Source organism: Zingiber officinale, chromosome 8B, assembly GCF_018446385.1.
Source record: "Zingiber officinale cultivar Zhangliang chromosome 8B, Zo_v1.1, whole genome shotgun sequence".
In the NCBI taxonomy this organism is placed as follows: Eukaryota; Viridiplantae; Streptophyta; class Magnoliopsida; order Zingiberales; family Zingiberaceae; genus Zingiber; species Zingiber officinale.
The window spans coordinates 12,536,921-12,560,596 of NC_056001.1; the positions used below are offsets into that span (position 1 = coordinate 12,536,921).

The 23,676-nt window shown below is 35.6% G+C and overlaps 3 protein-coding genes across 12 annotated transcripts; 2 read left to right on the top strand and 1 right to left on the bottom strand.

Annotated features, from left to right (window-relative positions):
* Positions 1-13,050: 13,050 nt before the first annotated feature.
* On the bottom strand, positions 13,051-13,809 carry LOC122013514 (glutathione S-transferase T3-like). The gene has a single exon (XM_042569787.1). It carries the CDS (start codon positions 13,807-13,809, stop codon positions 13,051-13,053), a length of 759 nt encoding a protein of 252 aa, XP_042425721.1.
* A 1,091-nt stretch (positions 13,810-14,900) lies between these two features.
* Positions 14,901-19,236, top strand: LOC122016143. Its single transcript, XM_042573359.1, has 2 exons — positions 14,901-15,684; positions 18,963-19,236. Exon 1 carries the CDS (start codon positions 15,001-15,003, stop codon positions 15,664-15,666), a length of 666 nt encoding a protein of 221 aa, XP_042429293.1. The 5' UTR covers positions 14,901-15,000; the 3' UTR covers positions 15,667-15,684; positions 18,963-19,236.
* Positions 19,237-19,653: 417 nt separating this feature from the next.
* LOC122016099 lies at positions 19,654-22,821 on the top strand. Of its 10 annotated transcripts, none has more exons than XR_006121050.1 (5): positions 19,828-20,317; positions 20,688-20,835; positions 20,961-21,114; positions 21,882-21,969; positions 22,529-22,821. XR_006121050.1 is itself a non-coding variant. In XM_042573286.1 (2 exons), the coding sequence occupies exons 1-2, from the start codon at positions 19,829-19,831 to the stop codon at positions 22,565-22,567; spliced, it is 528 nt and encodes a 175-aa protein (XP_042429220.1). In that variant the 5' UTR covers positions 19,814-19,828; the 3' UTR covers positions 22,568-22,821. The 10 variants fall into 10 exon arrangements, 1 of the variants encoding a protein (XP_042429220.1); XR_006121052.1 differs by having other exon boundaries at positions 20,961-21,068; XR_006121053.1 differs by having other exon boundaries at positions 19,791-20,317; positions 20,695-21,969.
* Positions 22,822-23,676: the final 855 nt, after the last annotated feature.

Below are 23,676 nucleotides of genomic sequence, written 5' to 3' on the forward strand. Positions count from 1 at the left end.
CCCTTTCTTCTTGTAGTGTGAACTTGTAGGGCTTCTCCGCCTTCGGTAGTTACCGAAAAGGAGTGTTTATTAGTGGAGGTGTGTGTGAGTGTGTGGATCTTTGGACTAGTCACCTCCTTTGGAGGTGGATACCAAGTAAATCTACTTGTTAGCGTTGTGTGTGTTGTTTCTTGTATATTTCCGCTGCACATCTTTGAAGAAACAAGCAACGCCGACCACGAGAACGCGACGAGCTATTCACCCCCCCCCCCCCCCCCCCTCTAGCTACATTTCGGTCCCAACAGATAGGATTATTTGGAAAACCTCGAAGGCATAGTTACTCTAATGATGTTCAAGTGACTCATCATAGCCCAGAAGTTTATCCAGAGAATGCCTATTTGGTAGACCCAAAGTTAAACCTGAATCTAACACAAAGTTAAACCAAACCCTAAAATTGAACCTAATTCATCTCACAAAATTATAGGATTACCTGATTGAAAACGTAGATCGGGCGAGATGACTAAGGACTCAATTAAAATAAAATAAAATAAATTCAATTCAATTAAAATAAAATAAATTCAATTCAATTCAATTAAAATAAATTAAATTAAATTAAATTATAATTAAATAAAATAAAATTAATTAAATTAAATTAAATTATTTTTTTAAAAAAATATGTTTAAAAAAAATAAAAAAAATATTTTAAAAAACTCTTTAAAAAACTTTAAAAATCTTTTTAAAAATTATTTCAAAAACTCTTTTGAAAACTTTAAAAATTATTTTAAAAACTCTTTCAAAAACTTTAAAAATCCTTTTAAAAATATCTTTTAAAAACTCTTTTGAAAACTTTACAAATTATTTTAAAAACTCTCTAAAAACTTTAAAAATCTTTTCTTTTAAAAACTCTTTCAAAAACTTTAAAAATCCTTTTAAAAACTCTTTTGAAAACTTTAAAAATCTTTTTTTTAAAAAAAATATTTTAAAAACTCTTTTGAAAATTTTAAAAATCCTTTTAAAAATTATTTTAAAAATTAACTTAAAATTAATTTTAAAACTTTATTAAATTCATTTTAAAATTAACCTAGATTTTTAATTAACATAAGGTTTATGTCAAAACTAATCTTAAAATTTTATCAGCCTAAGCTTAGACTAACTCTATTAGAGGAAACCAAGTGGATTTTGGACAGTGGTTGCTCCAAACATATGACTGGAGATCACACCAAATTCACTCAACTTACTTACAAAAGCTTAGGGACAATTGCCTTCGGAAACAATGGCAAATTCAAGGTAATTGGTATAGGTAACATTGAACTAAAATCTGACTTCATTATTACAAATGTCTTACTTATCAAAAATTTCAAGTATAATCTCCTAAGTATCAGTCAATTGTGTGACACTAGGTATAGGGTTAGGTTCTTATTTTCAGAATGTCTAATCAAGCACCTAGATAATCCTAAAATAAGTCTAAAAGGATTTAGAAAAGACAACATCTATGCAATTAACCTAACCACTTCTTCAATTAAGTGTTATTTAACACAAAAAGAAGAAGCATAGTTATGGCATAGAAGAATGTCACACACCAATTTCAGAAATATAAGTAAAATAAATGGATTAGTTAGAAGCTTACCAAAATTACCTAACTTAGACTCAACCATATGTAATGTTTGTCAACAAGGCAAACAAACAAAATCTACCCACAAACCAATTAATCAATCTCAGACTAATTCAATACTAGAACTTTTACATCTAGACCTGTTTGACTCCCATGGGGTCAAGTCTATAAACGGTAGTTTATATTGTCTAGTAATAATAGATGACTACTCTAGGTTCACTTGGGTAAAATTCTTAAAAAATAAGGATGAAACCTTTGAAATTTTTATAAACTTTTGTAAACAAGTTGAAAACAAAAAAGATCTTAAAATTAAAAGAATTAGAAGTGATAATGAGGGAGAATTTAAAAATCATAACTTTAATAAATTATGTCCTGAAAATGGTTATTATCATGAATTTGCATACCCTAAAACCCCTCAACAAAATGGGATTGTAGAAAGAAAAAATAGAACTTTACTTGAAGCATCTAGAACTATGTTAAATGAATATAATCTTCCCAAATATTTCTGGGCAGAAGCTGTTAGTACAGCCTGCTACATGCAAAATAGAACAACTCTAAATAAAGTACATAATAAAACTTTTTTCGAAGTTTATTATAACAAACAACCCAATATAAAATATTTTAAAGTATTTGGGTGCCCAGCTTTCATCTTAAACACAAGGGAATATTTAGAAAAATTTACCTCTAAAGTAGAAAATGAGATTTTTGTGGGATACTCACTCAACAGTAGGGGATACAGATTATATAATAAGGTTACATTAAGAATTGAAGAAACCACCAATGTAAAATTTGAGAAATTCAAACCAAACTTAGATCAAACCCAACTTCGGCCAATTAAGTTCATTCAAAGCAATAGTAATCAAGAAGGAAACAATCAAGACTTAAATCATGAAGAAGAAGAAAGAACTCAAGAAAATCAACCTCCTAGAACCATAAGAGTCAACCCAAATCATCCAACTGACCAGATAATCGGTGATCCAGATCTACAGGTTTAGACTAGGTCATCCTTTAGGAACCTAAATCAAATTTCTTTAATTTCAAAAACTGAACCTAAAACCATAGCTGAATCCTTGCTTGATCCAGACTAGGTCATAGCTATGCAAGAGGAACTAGCTCAATTTGAGTGGAATGAAGTCTGAGACTTAGTACCACCACCTAAAAATAAAAAGGTAATAGAAACAAAATGGGTTTTTAGAAATAAACTTAGTGAAACTAAGGAAATTACTAGAAATAAGGCTAGTCTAGTCGTCAAGGGGTTTAGTCAAGTTGAAGGACTTGACTATGATAAAACTTATGCCCCAGTAGCTAGACTAGAGTCTATTAGAATGTTACTCAGCTATTCAACCCATAAAGGGTTTAGACTATATCAAATGGATGTCAAATCAGCCTTCCTAAACGGATTAATAAAAGAAGAAGTCTATGTGAGACAACCACCTGGGTTTGAAAGTCTAGAACACCTTGAGTATGCATTTAAATTAAAGAAAGTCTTATATGGACTTAAACAAGCACCTAGGGCATGGTATGAAAGGTTAACCTCTTACCTTATATCCAAAGGGTTTAACCAGAGTCAAATTGACCTGAACCTATTCGTTAAATTAATAAAAGAGGACATATTTATAGCCCAAATTTATGTAGATGATATAATTTTTGGATCAACTAATTCAGAATTTTTAGAAGAATTCACAAACTTAATGGAACAAGAATTTGAAATGAGTCTAGTTGGCAAATTAACTTACTTTTTAGGATTACAAATCAAACAAACAAATGAAGGTAATTATATTTATCAACAAAAATACACTAAAGAATTACTTAAAAAATTTGGAATGGAAATGCTAAGGAAATAAAAACACCTATGGTAGTAAACACAATCCTAGATGAAGATGCAAATGGAAAACCAGTTGACTTAAAACACTATAGGAGTGTCATAGGTAGCCTACTGTACTTAACTGCAAGTCGACCCGATATCTTATTTGCAGTTAGTATATGTGCTAGATATCAAACCTGTGCTAAAGAATCACATTTGACTCAAGTCAAAAGAATCTTTAGATACCTTAAAGGAACAACAAATGTAGGTATTTGGTATCCCAGAACTAATAATTTTGAATTAATAGGATATTCTGACTCAGATTATGCTGGATGCAAATTACACCGCAAAAGCACAAGTGGTGGATGTCAACTACTAGGTCCATCACTTGTTAGCTGGTTTAGTAGAAAACAACACTGCGTTGCTCTATCTATAACTGGGTCAGAATATATCATAGGAGAATGCGTTGCCCAACTATTATGGATGAGGCACACATTAAAAAATTTTAACTTAAACCTCACAAATGTAAAAGTATTAATTGACAATATTAGTTCAATTAATTTAACAAAAAATCCAGTGCATCATTCCAGAACCAAACACATTGAAATTAGGTATCACTTTATCAGGGACAATGTCACTAAAGGAGACATTGAACTCAAGTACATTGAGTCAAAATCTAATTTAGCTGACATATTTACTAAATCCCTCCCTGAAAGTGAGTTTAGCAATCTACGTAGAAAATTAGGAATGTGTCCAATAGATTAGGAATTTTAAAATTATTTTCAAAAATGGCTATTTTCAAATTCTAAGGTAAAATGCTTTTATGTTTCAAAATTCCCTATTTTTAGTATTTCAAAATCAGTTTTAACCTTAGACTAGAATAATCCCTTAGAAAGCATGTTCCCCTAGGGATAGTACTTGAGCATCTCACCAACATCTTAGGATTCTTTTGTTTGTGATTGCCAAACATAGAAAGGGGTGAGATGCATAGGCCAATTGCCTGGACTTAAAATGCTTATGTCAGTGCATCGATATAAGTCTGGGCGTTAAATATCAAACAAATAATAATCAAGTTAAGTCATTCAGTTTAGTCAAACACTAACTGATGTTTTGACTTAACTTGACTAACCAAGTGAAAGCTGCTATCCTCTGGATAGTCAGTAAGTAGCTAACTGGTTAGACAGATTTTGTAATGTCAGGTACAGGGGGAGGTTAATTATTTTTCTATTTATTTTAAATTACTTTTACAAAATACCTCTTTTTAAAAAACAAGTCAAAACTAAGTGTTTAAAAATTTTAAAATTAGTTTTCAAAATTAGTTTTGAAAGTTAAAATTATTTTTTTTAAAAAAAAATATGCTTTATTGTTCAAATTTTAAACGTTTCAAATTTAATCTTGAAAATGACACCTTCTAAACTTGGTTTCTGAAAATTGATTTTGAAAATTCGATCTTACCTAGTTTTGAAAATTGATTTTGAAAATTTGATGTTATTTAGTTTTGAAAATTAGATTTTTTTTTTCAAACTTATTTTGAAAATTAAATTAATTTACACTTATGTTTGAAAATTAGAATTTCTGAACTTGACTTTTATAAAGTTAGCTTTAATAAACTTATATTTGAAAATTAGCTCTTATAAATTTATGGTTGCAAAAATTATTTTTTGAAAATAAATCTGCAAACTTATTACTAAGTTATTTTGCTAAATCGGCTATTTTTAAATGGAAAATTGTCTATTTTTAAACTCTCCCAAAAATATTTGACCTACATTTCTAAAATTTGTTTACCTTCCACTTTTTAAATTACTTTATTGTTCTATGTTACTTTTTTGATGAATGTCAAAGGGGGAGGGATAGGTGGTTAAATTAGTTAAACAAACACAAACAGAACAAAACTTAAAAGCTAACTTAACAACCATATGCTTGTTTCTTACATGCATATTTATCACTAACTTAACTAGGTTGTCATTACATCAAAAAAGGGGAGATTGTTGGTGCGGTTAGCACTAACGGTCTAACTCAAGTTTTGATGAATGACAAAATAGGTTAAGTTAGTTTTGTTATTATCTAACACTCTGACCGAGTGTGCAGGAGAAGTCCAGACAGGTCGACGGGCTGACCTGATGTCTGGTACGAAACCCAACTAGGTCGACGGGCCGACCGGATAGCTGGCACGAAGTCCAACCGGATCGACGGGCTGACCGACCGTTTGGCATGAAGTCCAGCTAGGTCAACGGGCCGACCAGATAGCTAGCGCGAAGTCCAGACAGGTCGAAGGGTTGACCGAACGTCTGGCAGGTAAGTGAAGGTAAGTCACTGGAGGGGAGTGACTGCGAGGACGCGTTCCCGGGAAGGTTCTAAGTCACTCCAGTTGTTGAGATCTTGACTAGATTCCGAGACCGGAATCTAGTCACTCCATTTCGGAATCTAGTCACTCCATTTCGGATGAGTCGGTCGCAATCTACATCAACTCACAATTTTTAACAACTGCGACCGGAATCTAGTCACTCCATTTCGGAACTGCGAGGACGCCTGCAGTCACTCCCAACGTCCCATTGAGACTCATCCTCACTGGATCTCTCTTATCCAGTTGTTTACTTGACCTTACCTGTCAAATATTTGTTCCTCTAGACATATTTGAACTTTCTCTGGTCATGCGTAGTGTTTGATCAACCTGATCAATTAAGATTTTCCTACAACACCAAGTTAGCACAATAGATATAAAATATCAAAGTAAAGTAGTGTTAGCAGCTTTCAAGATTCGCTGATCTGATTGACTGCACATGGTCGATCGGAAACTATTCGGTCACACATGCTTGTAGTTCACTCCTCCAAAACTTCTCATTATCTAGGGTTATCTCCCCCTAAAATTTTCCACTGCTTAGCTTCACTCACTAGAACTTTCTGTTGAATCGTGAAAGTTGATAGAGGGGGGTGAATATCGATTTTAAACTTTATCGAGAGATTATGCAGCGGAAAATATATAAGCAAAAAGAAAAGCGCAACGCTAACATAGTTCGATTTACTTGGTTCGGAGCCTATGTCGACTCCTACTCCAAGGCCCGCACATAAGGGTGTTTTCGATGGGCAATTCACTAGCAATTTGAAGGTTTGATTACAAATTAGGTACAAGAATGCTAATGATAAAAATAAAACAATACCGACAAAGAAAGAAACTAGAGGAACAGCGCGTTGTCGGAGCTTTGCAGCGTCACAGGAGCATAAGAGATCAGATTGTGAGTTGATGTAGAGCTTCAGCCTTGACCCTCCTTATAAAGGAGGTTCGGGGCGCTTGGAACCTTCAGGGCGCCCTGGTTGTGATGTAGCCGAGTCAATCAGTGAACTCCACGCGGCGAAATGAAGTTGGGAATATATTTTTGCCTCAGGGCGCCCGGGTACCTCCCGGGCGCCCGGAACCATCCCGGGCGCCTAGACCCTAGTTTTCCAGCATCTTCCTTCTTGTAAGAAAAACATTAGTCCAGAGGAAAATATATAATACATATGTCCTGCAAAACAAAGTGTTAGCACAGTTAAGTTTAACAAGTAGAGTATGACTTAGATTCCGTCTTTCCGAGACCGGAATCTAGTCAAGATCTCGACTTAAAGTTCCGAAATGGTTCTAAGTCGGATCGGCGCCTAAGTTCCCTTCCCAGGAATACGTCCTCACAGTCACTCCCCTCAAGTGACTTAGCAGTCCTTCGACCCGTCTGGACTTCGCGCCAGCTATCCGGTCAGCCGGTCGACTTAGCTGGTCTTCGTGCCAAACGTCCGGTCTGCCCGTCGACCCGTTTGGACTTCGTGCCAGCTATCCGGTCGGCCTGTTGACCTAGCTGAGCTTCATGCCAGACATCAGGTAAGCCTGTCGACCTGTCTGGGCTTCTCCTGCACACTCGGTTAGAGTGTTAAAAAACAACAAAACTAACTTAACCTATTTTGTCATTCATCAAAACTTGAGTTAGACCGTTAGTGCTAACCGCACCAACACTTTCTACTATCTAACTTCACTCGCTAGGACTTTCACTATCTAACTTCATTCACTTGGGGTCTATCTTCACATACTAAGACTTTGATCAATTGACTTCACTCACCAAGACTTCCACCACTTAGCATCACTCATTAGGGTCAACTTTTGACCTAGCTAGACTTCTCTCTTACTAGTCATCTAGTCAACTTTTGACCTGACTAGACTTCTCTCTGGCTGGGTCAACCTTGACCAAACTCCATTAAACATATTGATAAACAAACATCAAAATATTAGAGGTTGATTCCACCAACACTGGTTTCCTGGTGAAACCGGAAGGAAGTGATACCAATGCAAAAGTTGGACAGATCAAACAAAAATTTACCAAAATAAAAGATGGATTGAAGAGGCAGGTATCATCGGCTGTGTAGGAGACAAGAACCTTTGAAGAGGAGGAGCTCATGGCAAAATCAGGGTAATGAAGATGAGAGGATTGGGTAAAAGTTTGTCAAATAGGAATTCTAAATCTAAAAAATTATTAATTTTTGGGTCCCTCTAAGAAGTGGGCCTAAGGCAAGCATCTCTTGGGCTTCACTTTATGTCCAGGCTCGAAAGTAATTTAATGATTAAGAGTATCCACATTACCATTAACGCGCTCAGATATTAGGGCATCCACAATGCTATAATGTTGTAACTATTGGTTGCTACTAGGAATATCGTACTGGTTCCCCTGTACAAAAATTTTGTACAAGTCCTGAACCTTTCTTAACAACCTATTGTGTTTTTTAGAAATTAAATTCGGAATCACAAACAGAACTTAACATTATTGATTCTAAATTTAACTTATCTGTTCTTAAAGGTTTAGATTTGGATCGTAAACAATACTTAACATTATAGATCCAAATCCACCCATGTTACAAACTCAATTAAATATTTATTTCAGAGATCGGCTCCCAGGTCAAACATGGCGAGGCACTTGGCCTTCTTGGGTATGAGAACATCCACCACTGTCTCAACAAAGCCTCTCAATAAAATTCAATATTTAATTTCCTTATAGTAACCCTAGGTTTAACCAAAAAGAACAATCGAATCACAAGATCGAAAAAACAAAACAAACACAACTTCAAATCACAAATCTGAAAATCTAGAATCACTAGCCTCTTGTGTTTGGTATTTTAAAATCAATACAAAGAAAACTAGTATGATGCAGAATAGAATTACTAGTTATACCTTTCTTTGTAAGCAACAACCTCTTGATCTTCTATCGTATTCCTCTTCTTATCTCGGACGTCGTGTGGGCGACGATCTATCGAGATGAGAATCCACCCGAGCTTCCTTCTTCTCTAAGCAAGTTTTGACCACCACCAATCTTCAAGAGATGAAGAACTTTCGGCCACCAACCAAGCTCCAAGGGATGCATATAAATAAAGCCTCCTATCTCTTCTTCTTCCTCTAGCGAAATCTGGCCACCACCAAGCTCCTTGAGATGAAGATGTCGCCGGCCACACAAGGAAGAAGAATAGGAGAAGAGAAGGGAGAGAGGGATGGCCACCAACCAAGGAATAGAAGAGATATTGTTGTGTGAGGTGAGACACCTCTACCCTCTCTTTTATATTCCTTGGTCTTGACAAATAAGAAAAGTTTTAATAAAAACTTCCTTATTCTCCTTTCCAATGAAAGAAAAGTTTAATAAAAATTTCCTTTTAAAACTATATAGGGTCGACCGCCTTAATCCCTCCAAACAAGAAAAGTTTTAATTACAAAATTAAAACTTCCTAATTTGTTTCCAGAAATTTTAAAATAAAAATTTCTCTTTTAAAAATTCGCTTCGTGGTTGGTTATAAAAGGAAACTTTTATAAATTAAAATCTCTCTATTAAAACATGTGGATGATTTACAAAAATGAAAGTTTTCTCTAAAATTAAAATCTTTATTTTAGCTACAAATAAGGAAAGATATCAAATCTTTCTCTTAATCTTTTGTAGAAAACTATAAAAGGAAATATTTATAATTTGTAAAACTCTCTTTTAAATCATGAGCATAGTTACAAAAAAGGAAAGTTTTATAAAAAAATTAAAATATCTCTTTTAACTACAAATAAGGAAAGATATCAAACATTTCTCTTAATCCTTTGTAGAAAACTATAAAAGGAAAGATTTAAATTTTAAACTCTCTTTTAAAAACATGCTTCCACATAAGAAAAGATTTTAAAAATAAAATCCTTTTATTTTTTATTGTGGTCGGCCACCACCTTAGCTTGGGTTCAAGCTAGGGCCGACCACCTAAGCAAACCAACTCACCTTGGTTTGGCCGGCCCTAGCTTGAGCTCCAAGCTAGGCTTGGCCGGCCACCTTAAGGTGGGTAAGAAGGTGGGTATAATACTTTATAAATAAGTGGCTACGATAGGGACTGAGAGGAGGAATTGGTTTTGGTCTCCCGATGAAACTTAGCTTCCCGTGTTTGCCCCGAACACCCAACTTAATTTCATCAATAATAATTCATACCACTAAAGAATTATTATTGAACTACCGCACCAATCCCAAATTATATTTTGGGTTCCTTCTTATCATGACTGTGTTAATCTCCCTGTGTTTAAGATGTCGAATGTCCACTAGTTAAATGAGTTACTGACAACTCACTTTAATTAATATCTTAGTCCAAGAGTAGTACCACTCAACCTTATCGTCATATTGGACTAAATCCACCTGCAGGGTTTACATGACAATCCTTATGAGCTCCTCTTGGGGACATTATCAACCTAGATTACTAGGACACAGTTTCATTCTATAATCAACAACACACCATATAAATAATATCATTTCTCAACTTATCGGGCCTATTGATTTATCGAACTAAATCGCACCCTTTGATAAATTAAAGAAATGAATATTAAGTATATGTGCTTGTTATTATATCATGATTAAGAGAACATACTTACATAATAACAAAGGTCATGTTCTTTTATTTAGTCAGTATAAAAAGAACTTATCTTAAATGTTCCTACTCAATACACTCATAGTGTACTAGTGTAATTTTATAGTCAAGATAAACTAATACCAAATTACACTACAACTATTCCAATGGTTTGTTCCTATCCATCTTAGTCATGAGCAACTGTTTATAATTTATAAGGAACTGATAACATGATTTTCTATGTGTGACACCACACACTATGTTATTTACAATATAAATTAATTGAACAACTACACTTAGCATATAAATGTAGACGTTTGACCAATGTGATTTTTATTTCTAAATAAACGTTTATACAAAAAGTTAGGCTTTTAGTATACATTCCAACAATAACACTCACCGCCTCATCAAAAAACATCGGCTCACTGCCACATACTCATTATAACAACATCCTTCTTTCACCCACATCCTTTTAACATTAACACTCATTATTTATGGGTCCCACAATCCACTCAACCATCTTAAAATTATATCATATTAAATAAATATATTTTAAATATGTTTTAAAATATTTAAATTATTATTATTATTTTTAATAATAATATTACTTTTAAAAATATAATTTTATTACTTTTCAAAAATAATATTAATTTTTTAAATATATTTATTAATAAAATAGATGGTTGTGAGGAAACGAAATTACAATGTTAGGAAAACGAAATTATAAAGTTGGGAAAACGAAATTATAACTGAGCGGCTAAAATTACAAAGCTAGGAAAATAAAATTTATTTTAAATTACCATGTAATTATGAAATTGAAATGTAACAATTGCTTAAATAAACCATACAATTATGAAATTAAAAAATAATATATGAAATACTAATTCATGGATTATTGTTGTATTGCCCCCAGATATGCTCAACTAAGTCAGCGCGAAGTTGGTGATGAACTTGAGTGTCATGTAGCTCAGAATTTGTTCGTAGATAATCCTGAAATCCTCGGTTTGAGCCATGGATAGGTTGTGCGGGTTCGTCACCTTCATCGTTGTACTAATTTGTCACGTGACCTCCCTCATCTTCAATAATCATATTATGCAAAATAATGCATGCTAACATGATTTGTTTAAACTTTTTCCTATACCAATAACGAGTTGGACCTTTGACAATTGCCCATCGAGATTTGAGCACCACAAATGCCCGTTCAACATCTTTTCTTGCAGACTCCTATCTTTCCTTAAACAACTTTCTCTTGGGATCCTCCGGACAAGGAAAAGCCTTAACAAAAGTAGCTCACTCGAGATATATTCCATCTGTTAGATAATAACCCTTCGTATATGCAGTGTCGTTCACTATGAAATTAATCTCCGGTATATTTCCTTGCAAGATGTTGTTGAATATGGGAGATTCATATAACACGTTAATATCGTTACGTGAACCGACGACCCCAAAAAATGCATGACATATTCACAAGTCATGAGACGCGACCGCTTCAAGTACGATTGTTGGTGACCCATGTCCCCTTGTAAATTGACCTTTCCAAGCAACTGGACAATTTTTCCATTTCCAGTGCATACAATCAAGGCTACGTAACATGCCAAGGAAGCCATGTCTCTCATCATGCATTTGAAGAAGATGTTGAACATCATCAGCATTTGGCCTTCTCAAGTACATATCACCAAATATTTCAACCACGTATTCACAGAACTTGAAAAGGCACCTGATGGCAGTTGATTCACCCATACGTAGGTACTCGTCAAGATGATCGGCAGGGACTCCGTAAGCCAGTTGAGGAATCGTGGCGGTGCATTTTTGTAGTGGTGACAACCCTTTTCTTCATACAACATCGTCCCTATGTTGAAAAAATGCTGAATGATTCTCTAATTCATTCACCATGCGAAGGAATAATTCTCTTCGTATTCGAAATCGTATTCGAAATCGTCTTCGAAATATTTCATCATGATACACCGGGGTTATAGAGAAATAATCATTGACTTGCCTCTCATGCCCGTCTTCACGATTTCTTTGGACGAACCTTCTTCTGCGCGTGTCCCTCCTCTAATATGCTTCCATAAGTTGTTGGTGTTGTTGAAGAACCAATAACATCAATTCTTCACCCGGATCATAAGCTTGCTAATCGATTTCAACATGGACTTCGTCTTCGCTTGTCGAGCTGGAACTTGAGCTAGAGCTGCATGTAGAATGAGATATTTTTGGAGGAAACACGTTTTAGTATATGTGTTTGAGAAATGGTATGATAGTCGAATGAAAATCTTGTAGGACAATGTGTCTATATATATTGTTTTTCTCATGCAACGGCTAGTTTGCAACGACTAGTTTGCAACAGTAAGTTTGCAATGGTAAGTTTGCAACGGCTAGTTTGCAACGATTAATTTGCAACGGTTAGTTTGTAACGCCTAGTTTGCAACGGCTAATTGCCAACGGCTAGTTGTAACAGCTAGTTTCCAAGGCTTGTTTATAACGACTATTTTACAAAATTATGATAATTAAAAATCACATTAATCGAAATGAGAAATACAATAATTAAAAATTACAATCACTCGAAAATATAATAATACTAGAAAATAAACATTGAGTAAACAATTTAGATATTCCATCTCGACCTAATATCCTGGCATAGGCATTCATGTATGATAAGCTGCTTCTTTGTCATCTGCGAGACGTCTTTGTTCAATATTTCATACTCCTTCAACTTCAAGCGATGATTCTTAGCTTCAGATTTGGACAATGTAACTTTTGCCTTAATCTCCTCTACTTCGAGTTGCTTTTATTTCAAATCGACTTCGGACTTCTTCACGCTTGTGTACTCAGTGAACTTTGTGATAATATTATTGTAGTTTACTGTCAGATCCTCCATGGTCAATTTTACTTTGTCTTTTCCCTTTCTTTTTGCTGCTTTTTGTCTCATTGGACGAGTATCTTCATAATCCAGGTATATACTCACATCTTGGTTGGAGGAGGTGTTGCTTGCTCCCGACTCTGAGGTCCTCGTCTTCTTTGTGGCCACAAAGTGATCAGCAAACTGTGGAGTAAACATTGGACGATCTTTGACAATTCTCCACACATGTTCGAGATTGAATGCAACGCAATTGTTTTCAGATCGATATTTTTCGTATGCAAACCTCAATATATCTTCATCACTGTGACCACTTCGATTTGAATTATAAACACTATTGTAATTTACGTTGAATCGATATACCTTCTTTTGGATTGTATTGTGCCAATGTGACCGTATAACATTTGCACTTCTGGTGTTTGAACCTAGGGGAAGATTCTCATTGTAGTAGCTTGCAACCCGTCCCCAAAAAGCATCCGTCTTTTGATCATTGTCGATTATTAGATCATCACTGATAGTGACAAAACTTCTCGTTAAGACCTCGTCTTCAACCTTTGTCCAACTTGAACGCTTTCTTATACCCTCGGCATTTGAAACCGCCTTTTCTAAATTGACCACCATAATTGGGGATTCACGGTCGGAAAGTTGAGTCTCCGGAACAAAAGTCGGAGTTGCAGGTTCATTCGACATTGAATGAGTGAAAGACATACCAGTTATGAGTGGGGGTACCATATTCATGAACAACCGACGGCGTGAAATACAGATGGCTCATGTTTTGCCAATATTCTGCTGGAAGCGGTTGATATGAACCTCGAGGGGCATAATTCAGATGATTCATAAAATTTCCAAAACCTTGGAAATTTTGTGGAGGAAACGACATATTGGGAAATGGATGTGAGTATTGATAATTTGGTGGAATTTATGGATTTTGGGAAGATGAATATTCTTGCGAGTTGTTTGTAGAATTCAAGAAATTTGTAAAAAATGCGCTATTATTTTCATCCATTTCGGATAGAAAATAAGATGGTAGGAACTTGAAAAAATAGATGGGGAGAGAATTTAGAGAATAGAATTGAAAGAGTAGTAAGTTTGAAAGAAAATATGTGTACATATTGATGGATATTTATAGATGAAATTTTGAACTAACCGTTAAAAAATAGCCGTTAAAAAACTAACCGTTTTATTACCTTTTTAATTTTAAAATTTTTAATAAATAAAATTTAAAAATTATATATATATATATAACATGGGGTGGGCCTCCATCCTATACAGACTTGAATGCATTCAATGTTCTTAACGCGTTCAAGAGATGAACATTAACGCGGTCATCTACAACGCCACGTTAAAATTACAGTATCATTATAACGCGACTTTAACGTGACGTTACGGACGCTCTTAATGACAATATGTTGATTTTTTTTTTATTTTAATATATAAATATTAATGTATTCAAAGAATTGAATCGTTAATGCTATAGTACTATTAAAAATATCTACGTTGGCATTAATCCTTCAATTATTAATGTAATTCTAGAAGTTTCAATAGATGATTGATATAAAAATTAGGTCTGTTACAAATGATTTTTTATTTATTTTAGTGGCAAATAAAAAATTTTTATAGGTTTAACCGGGCATCTTCGGATTAATACTAGTAAGCTCAACTAAATAAAAATAATAATAATAAATTAGCTAGGAAATTAACACGCGTCGAACGATAGAACCACACAAAAAAAAAAAATCAATGACTTGGTAGTTGGTATCACAATGACTTGGGTCTTTTCCGACCCGTTTCTATCAGACCCGATCCGATTCTATTCGACCAGTTCAGATCTTTTGGCGATCTCGCTCGCAGCCCACAGCGGTGAGCTCGAGGAAGACGACGATGGTGGCGGATTCGTCGGTATGGGTGCAAGCTTTGGTCCTCCTCCTCGCCTTGGCTGGCTTCTTCGGTCTCCGATCCTTCCCTAAGCATGTCATGTCCCGTCTCCGCCGTCCCTCTCTCTCCCTCCAGTCCCGCCGCCACTTCTTCAACGGCGCCCAGCTACTCGCCCGCGCTCGCGCCTCTAGCAACAAAAGCAGCGGGAGCCGATCCACCTCTGCCCTCGCGCGCTCCGCCTGTGACGAGGCCGACCGTGCTATCGCCCTCGACCCCCGCGACGCCGCTCCTCACATCCTCAAGGCCCTCGCCCTAGATCTCCTCGGCCGCCACCACCCTGCCCTACGATCTCTTGACACTGCCCTTGCGCCTCCGGTTTGCAAGTCTCTGGAACCCCGTGAGCGCGCCGACGCCCACTTGAAGCGTGCCGAGCTCCACCTTTCCCTCAATCGTCGTCGCCGCCTCGATCAGGCCATCGCCGACCTCCTCGAGGCGGTTCGGTTCAACTCCGAGAATGCCAAAGCCTTTTGCCTCCTGGGCGAGTGCTACGAGGAAAAGGGTTTACCGGATGAGGCGAGAAGAGCTTACGAGACTGCGATCGGGATTGACGAGTCACTGATCATTGCCAATGAGGCACTCCGTAAGATGTCCTCCGCTAAAGTTGGGTCTTGATAGATATCACTCACTCAGGTAACCTGAAATTCCATTCAGACCTATATTTCTGTGCTTTTCACCAGTGTATCTTTATACTGTTTCTCTCTGTGATTAGTTGCCTCAAAACTTGTAACTGTTAAGAAAATGTGCATCTACCGTTCCTGCACATCTTTGTCATACAAATCAAGGAACGTCTGGGAATATTTTTTGCAGCTTCTTCTATGAACAAAAAAATTGCAATTTTTCTTGCTGAATTAACATTCAATTCTAGTGCAAAGATGGAAAACTAACCTCAATTGTTTTTTTATGTGTATAGTTCATTATTTTAGCAATGTATGATAAAGTATCAAATACATATGATATCTATGTTTTTCATGAATATTAAATTATATATATATATTGCTAATATATTGGCATTGATTGAAGTGTATGCTTAAAATTAAATATACTGACGTATTTGCTAGTTTTACAATTTATACGAATCCAAGATTTTTTTTTGTTCAAGTCATGGGAAAGTAGGAGGAAAAGGAAAATTTGAAAGATTAATGAGGATTTTCCCCCTATCCTTCCAGATCAATAGAGAGCTTATTTGAATTTAGAAACATGGTTTCTTCAAGGATCTAAAACTGATGCTCATACTGTTGATGAAGTTTGTTTCATTTTGGAAGTTGTATTTCCATTACTAAACTTCACTTAGCTTTTCAGACCTAGGCTTAAGGTTCAAATTTGCAAAAGTGGTTTTTTTTCTCTTCCATTGAGAGAGACCTTATATACGTTATGGATCTCTGAAGTTACAGATTTTTAGATGGATGCCAGATTTTCTGCTTTAGCTATCTAACTTAGTGGTACTTTTGTCATGCTGAGATTGAAAACATGACTATGGCCATAAAAAATGAGAAAATGCCTAGGAAAAGTTAAGCAGCTGTGGAAACAGAACTTTGCTCATTCAAAATCACTAGAGTAAACTGATTCTTCTTGCTTTTAGATTCTTACATTAAGCTTGAGGTTTTTGTAGTTACTTTTGATATGAGTTCTTGTGAGATGCCACCATGTTGGATTGTTAAACCAACATAGAAGTTTCAATCACCTTAATAAAGCATATCCTTTTTCGACATTGAGGCACGTTGGCTCTAAATCTTGCATGCTCCCATGAAATTTGTTGTACTTGTAGAAAAAAGATACAGCCTTTTCTTTTGATTTGCTGATGCATCTGAAGATACATCAGTACATCACTTTCTCAGATCCGCTTACAAGATACTGAAAGTGGGAAACAATTCATTTGAAGCAGTGAGCTTTAATTTATTTTACTGAATCTGTTTTAAACCAGCTAAGCCCCCCTAGTTACATGCTGCAGTATCCTGGCTTATGGTCACATTACGTGAGGATGCCAAGCAATGACTCTACTATTATTCTCTGAGAATCTACTAAACATATATTGATAAGCCTAGTCAATTCCTCTCATAAATTGCTGTTCTGTCAGCACATTACATTGGATTGTATAACATGCGATTCTCATGGTGTTTTAAACCTAAAAGTATTGCTTCAGTGTTCAGCCACACTACTGAGCAGTCCCAGTGGCTGCCAATATTGTAATACTAATAGTGTGAAGAGTTTCTACTTTCCGATAGCTCATTAAACGCCAATTTTCTTAGTCACACACACACACGTCTATAACATTTTTCCTTTTTCTAGATTGTATTGTTTCTTTGCACAACGGTAAAGTTGTTGCTTTGTGGTTCGAATCCTGAAAGCAACCTCATCCAAAAAGCAGAGTAAGGTTGCATACAATAGATCCTTCCCCAGGACCCCGCATGACGGGAGCTTCATGCACAAGGCTGCCTTTTTTTTAGATTGTATTGTTTCTGTCTGAAGTGTGGGATAAAGGCACTAGCAGACCTAAATCATACGCAAATCTAATAAATTTTCAGTTGGAACTGTCTGTACCATTTAATCCTACCACAGATCTATTGCTTTTTCTGGAAATTATCTTCACTGGATATTATTTGTTGCCAACAGTTGGATGATGGCCAAGGGACACTTTCATAAGAATTCATGCATGCCTTCCATAATGTTCTTCTAGTGCTTGAGTTTGTCAAATGTTTAGGATAAATGGATGGCTTGATAGATTATGCAAATTTTATTAAATTTATTAAGCATGCACTATATATACGTTGGAGCCACCCATTATGCAAGTGCAGTATGATACATATATGATTTAACATTATTTCTATATACAAAAATACATAGCATGATGAATAAACAAAATATAGATGGTTACTGTATAACATAGCAAACTAATCAATCTAAGCAATGCATATAAAGATATGCACATGACTTAACAAATTAACCAACCCAAGCAACCACAATTCCATAATATTTATTTATTTTTGTCTTCAGCCACAAGGTATCCCTTCAACACATTGGACATGAGACAATTCCCTGGTTTGGATGAGTGACAAATTGAGAAGGTTAGTTTGATCAACAATGGGTTGATTAGTTCCTATTTTCCTCGGCCAACCTAAATTTTTTTTTTATGAGATCTTACTTTAGTCTGAGCAATTTCCTAATGAACCAAAGTGCAGATGCCTATGTGGCTATATAAGCAGCCTATATAGCCACTTTTTATGATAGTATGAATGGTTGACGGAGTTTGTGGTGAGATATGTTTTGTAGTAAATTAGGATGTTGACAGGCCATTAAAGAGAGGCATAGTAGGGATCTTTAGGAGTCATTGAGGAGCAAGGTTATGGGTTGGACCTAGGTCCTATGAATGACAAACTGAATCATTCAAAAGGAGTCCAAGAATGTGAATAGTTTCCAAACATCAACGTTTAGGTGGGAACCTCATTTTGATGTGTAACTTGTTTACAAGGTTAGATGCTACTCTTTGATAATGCCACAGCAAGGGGCATGGACAGTCATCTTCACCTATTATGTTGTTTAGTTCTTGTTTCAAAATCTCTTCCATCGTCAGATGAGCCAAGAACTGTCCACTGCTGATGAGTCTTCATATTGCAAAAAATGACAGTTTAGTGGATAGTTCATGTGCATAGCAAGGGATTATGCAATGATGCCACACGGGACCAAATACTGTGTTTAGTGTGTCAGATGATCCACCAAAATTGACAATTAGCTTGCAATGAAAGGTGATTATGTTTGCGCTTTAATACTCGTCTTTATACTCCTGGATTACACAGCCACAATCACATTTTTAAGTTATAATTCAAGACTAAATCTCCTGCATATTTGGTATTACATGTAAGTGTCAACTTATCAACTATTTAATGCTTCTTGGAAACTTCATGCTTGTCCAGGTTTAAGATGAGGCTTTGCAGTTCAGTGCAGTGGACTAGCCCAACAATGATTTTTGTGGAAGTGATACGCCTCTGATATGATAGAGTTTGATACCATTGTTCCGATGGTCACTTGCAATGCTTCATCATGTAATTTAATGGATGATCAGACTAGTATGCGTGCGTTTTTTTTCTTCTTGTTTTTGTTTTTGTTAATTTACTCTAGAGATAAATAGAAGGATATATAGTTAATTTACAATTAATATTTCTTTCTCGTGCTGGTTGATCTGCATCAGTTCAATCGTATGTTTGTTAGTTCATTTACTCCTTTGGTTCAACATCCACACTTGAGATGTAGTCACTCGTAAATGTAGCTAATCCTGATTCCTATTACAATGGACATGCACGCAATGGTAGGCTTTTGTCATGTTGGTAAATTGCATGTTAATTGTAGCATAAGGATTACGCTCACCCGTCATCCCTGATAATTCGTCTCTCACAATTCGTTTCAAATCAAGTTATCTCCAACTTCCAAAGAACATTCGAATAGAAGTTTTTTTTCCTTCTTGGTAAGTTACATATGTAATGGAAAACTAGCTTAATTACTTGTTCCAACTTCCAAGCTTTAAAAGAATTATTAACTAGATGTTCACAAAGTTTTATTAGTGAATAAATTGATTTTTTTTAATTGGAAAAATGTTGATATGTGGGAAAGGGTCTTGGATTAAAACCAAAAGTATTAAGTAAATAGGTCAAATTAGGAAAAAAAAATAGAAATCGATAAATTCCAAATTGATAGGCAGGATTAAGCTAGAATTGGCCCATTACTGGGTATTGGATCGAGCCTGAGATGAAACAATTACAAACCCGTTATAATTCCGCAAAAGATGGATTCCTCTCAATTGCCGGATTTGCCGCTGCTATTTCTATATATTGTCGCCCTTTCATCGCCTTCCCTCCCCAACCCTACCCTTCCTGCCTTCGACTCGCCCGCAGCCGATCTCTCGCTTCTTCGTCTTCGTCTCCTTGTTCTTCGTCCTTCATGGAGGATACGCCGTCTAAGAAGCGAAGAGTTTCCGATGCTCCCCCTCCTTCCTTCTACAAGACACGGTTGCCTTCCTTTTCCATGGAACCTCCGCTGCCTAAGAAGCGTAGAGTCTCCGATGTTCACCCTCCTTCCTTCTACAAGGCACGGTTGTGCCTCGAGTTTATCTCCACCGGCTGCTGCCCCTATGGTGACGCTTGCATCAACGCGCACGGGAGAGACGATGGATTCCGTTGCTCGAAGAACTCTGGCAGATTTGGTGCCGTCGCCATGGAGCATTGGCAGGATTCGACGCTCAGGGTGGAGGGGAACTAGGGTCGCTTCACTCACGGTAAGCTTTTGTCTGACCTTCTATCTTAGGGTTTTCGTCCATCACTTTGCGTGCTATGTTATGACTTGCTTAGATGGTGAATAAGAGAGATTTACATTTTCTTAATCTATGTTTCCTTAATCAATGAATAGATTTCCTGATTCTTTGTTTTTTGCTATCTGTTACTCTTCGTTTCTTTTTTTAAGAAGAATGACATTGTCGTTGTTGGTTTGTTTCTAGGGTTTCTTTCTTTTTGAGTAGAATAACATTTTCTTTGTTAGTTTGTTTCTAGGGCATCTTTCTTTTTGAGTGGAACAACATTGTCTTTGTTAGTATGTTTCTGGGGATCATTGTCTTGTGCTCATAAACCTAACAATCTGAATTGCGAAAGAATGAAGGAAAGAGCAGAATCAAGAAAATGCATAGGAAGTACAAGTAGTCAGCCTTGTAGAATGAAGATTTAACCGTTTGAGGAAAACGCCCATCATGTTTCAACTTGGCAACAAGGGAGGAAGAGGCAGATACACAAAGCCAAATGAGTAATTTCTTGAGCATTTACTCATCCATGCCTATGTTATTTTTAAATGATTTCACGTTCAAATCCCTAACTTTTATCCCACTTGAACCGAGAGATTTGAAAATCTTACAGTGAATGTGTTAGCAGGCACTTGCTTCCTTATTTGTCACCAGTGCCAGGCAACAAAGATGGCTGTATTGACTCCAATGTTCTATAATGGCCTCTAGACCATTCATCTTCATCAAGAGACAGCGAGTACTTAGATTTCTTCCTTATATTGTTATATCATCTTCACCAAATGGTAACAAATACTTATCTTTCTTCGTTATATCACTCTAACCTTCTTTAGCTCTTCTCATCTTCTCCAATGGGTATTTTAACCACAAGATATTATTCCTATATGAATAGGAGAGAAGTCATGTCACATTCCTTTTTTTTCTTGCTTATTTTCTTACTCGTTCAGCTATATTTTGACTAGTTACAATTTGATGAACTGCTTGCGCTTACTATGTCATGTTGTGTATTCACCCTACCATTTGTTTATCTTTTCTTAAATGGTTGTATAATTTAAAGTCAATAAACATGTAGAAAGGAGCTTTGTGCACTATATTTCCCTTTAAAAAAGGGCAATCTGGTGCACGATCCATTGTACGCAGCTTTACCTTGCTTTTTGCAAGAGGTTGTTTCCAGGATTCGAACCCGTGACCTTTTGGTCACAAAGCAACAACTTTATCGTTGCGCCAAGGCTCCCCTTCTATGTTTCCCTTTAAACATGTAGAAAATCAAATTTTCAAAATTGAACGACTACAATGCATATACAGTAGTTGCTGGTAGAGTTTTTTAGGTTACATTGGTGTATTTTTCTAAACCTGCATCAGACATGGTGGTATGTAAGGGAGGAGCTGTTGCCAATTAATAATTGAATAATAGGTCGCATAATTCTGTTTTTTTTTTTCCAATGAAATTTTCTCCTCTATCTCATTCTTGTTGCATTTATTTAAGTAATTTTAAGTGTGGATGGGCACCTTTAGTAAATACCATGGAGTCATTGCCTCTATCACATGACAGAATGGCTGAACAACTATTGAAAGGAGCATGGAAAAGCATGTATGCAGAATCTGAAAATTGAGTGGTTGAAGAAGTGGGAGTTCCAATGGTAAGTTATGCCCATTGTTGAAGTTAGCTTTTACAATGAAATTTAAGTTAATGCCCATTGTTGAAGTTTGCTTACAAACTTGAGAAAAGTCCTTTCCTTCTTTGGCTATATGCAATAGCTAGCAACAACGACAATGATGTTAATGATCTACATTTGATTATTTGAAAATTTATTAATCAATATTTGACTTGATCACTAAAGGACTAGAGGGTTGAAATACACCGTAGTATCCAGATGATTTTGTCTACAAATTTAGGCAACATTTATATCATCTCTATATGGAAACTGATTATTTCTGAGATAGTGACTTTGGTATTGAAGTTTGTATTCAAGTCCATGACTATATGGGGATGGGCAGGAGGAGAGAATCATTGAAATTTCAAACAGAAATCCATCCATTTGTTCTTTCTCGTAGGAAACATGATGAATGAAATTGTCTGTCTGTTACATATTTTTAAATTCTTTTAAATGGCCATGGCATAGTTTTGTAAAGAAAGGAATTTCTTGGTTCATGATTTGAAGTGACAACTCTAATTTTGTTGTGTTACTTTTGGGGCAGTTGAAGCTGCTACCGCTAGTGAATATTCCGTGGAGATGACGAATTCTGGAGCAGCTCATGGATGCGCTATATCCTCGTGTGACTCTTCTTTGCAGCATAAGAGACTGAGTGATTCCATGGCATTAATTGCTAACTAGTTCTGAGTGGCTAATAAGCCATGACTGAATCTTCCACGTCAACCTATTGTAAATAACTAGTCATTCATTTGTTTCGTTGAAAAGTAATAATCATGAATTGGTTCTGCACAGACCTTTGTCGGTTGTTGTACCTATTTAATTAGTTTTTTTGAGCTCTGATTCTTCTACAATTTATCGAAGGCGCATACAGATTTTTAAATTGATCAAAAGTGCACGTTCCTTTGTCATTTATCAAAGGACACATTTAGTTGTATGATTTTTCTATTTTATCCCTCCCATCAAAATTGACTTTTTCTCAGTCTTTTCGTTTCTTTTGCTATGCTCTCCTATGCAAATAAACTTTTTTTTTTTTACATGCATAATATGGGCTGATATGAAAATCATATCAGGCCTGGGGTGTTTAGTATTTAGTTGATTTATTTGATAATATTTTTAATATTTTTGGATAAGATAAATAAGTAATGAAAAATATTGTTGGATTCTTTGTAATTTTATAAATTTGCATGATCTACGAAATTGTTATAATTTGAAATTTCCAGGTTGATTAGTGAGTTTTAATAGAAATTTATCCATTGCTCTAAATAAGTTCGATTGAATGTATTTCAGATTTTATGTATTTCTAAGCTGGTAAGTAGTCTAATAATGTTCCCTATTGCTTATTTCAAATTCTCTGGAGGTCTAAAATGATTACTCAAGTTTGAACTCATTTTAGGTCGTGTGCATTTCTAAGGTTGCAAGAAGTTTAATGATATCTTATATTATTTTTTTTTAGCTTGTCCAGAGATGCTAAAATATAATAAGAAAAATTAAAAAAAAACTTACATTGGGCCTAATATTAATCTTACCAGATATTAGATCTAATGTGGGATTTCTTATTGATTTTTTAATTACATTTTAACACCTCTATAGAAGTTGAAAAAAAAACAATGAAAGGAACCATTAAACTCCATATAATTTTAGAAATTCACAAGACTTAAAATTAGTCTAATTGGACATGTCTATGTCAATCAA

Bases quoted from the DNA above. Each gene is read 5' to 3' on its own strand.
- LOC122013514 (XM_042569787.1), bottom strand. From the start codon at position 13,809: ATGTCGAATGAACCTGCAACTCCGACTTTTGTTCCGGAGACTCAACTT.
- LOC122016143 (XM_042573359.1), top strand. From the start codon at position 15,001: ATGGTGGCGGATTCGTCGGTATGGGTGCAAGCTTTGGTCCTCCTCCTC.
- LOC122016099 (XM_042573286.1), top strand. From the start codon at position 19,829: ATGGATTCCTCTCAATTGCCGGATTTGCCGCTGCTATTTCTATATATT. The intron at 20,318-22,528 runs GTAAGCTTTTGT...CTTTTGGGGCAG, and splicing joins CTAGGGTCGCTTCACTCACG to TTGAAGCTGCTACCGCTAGT.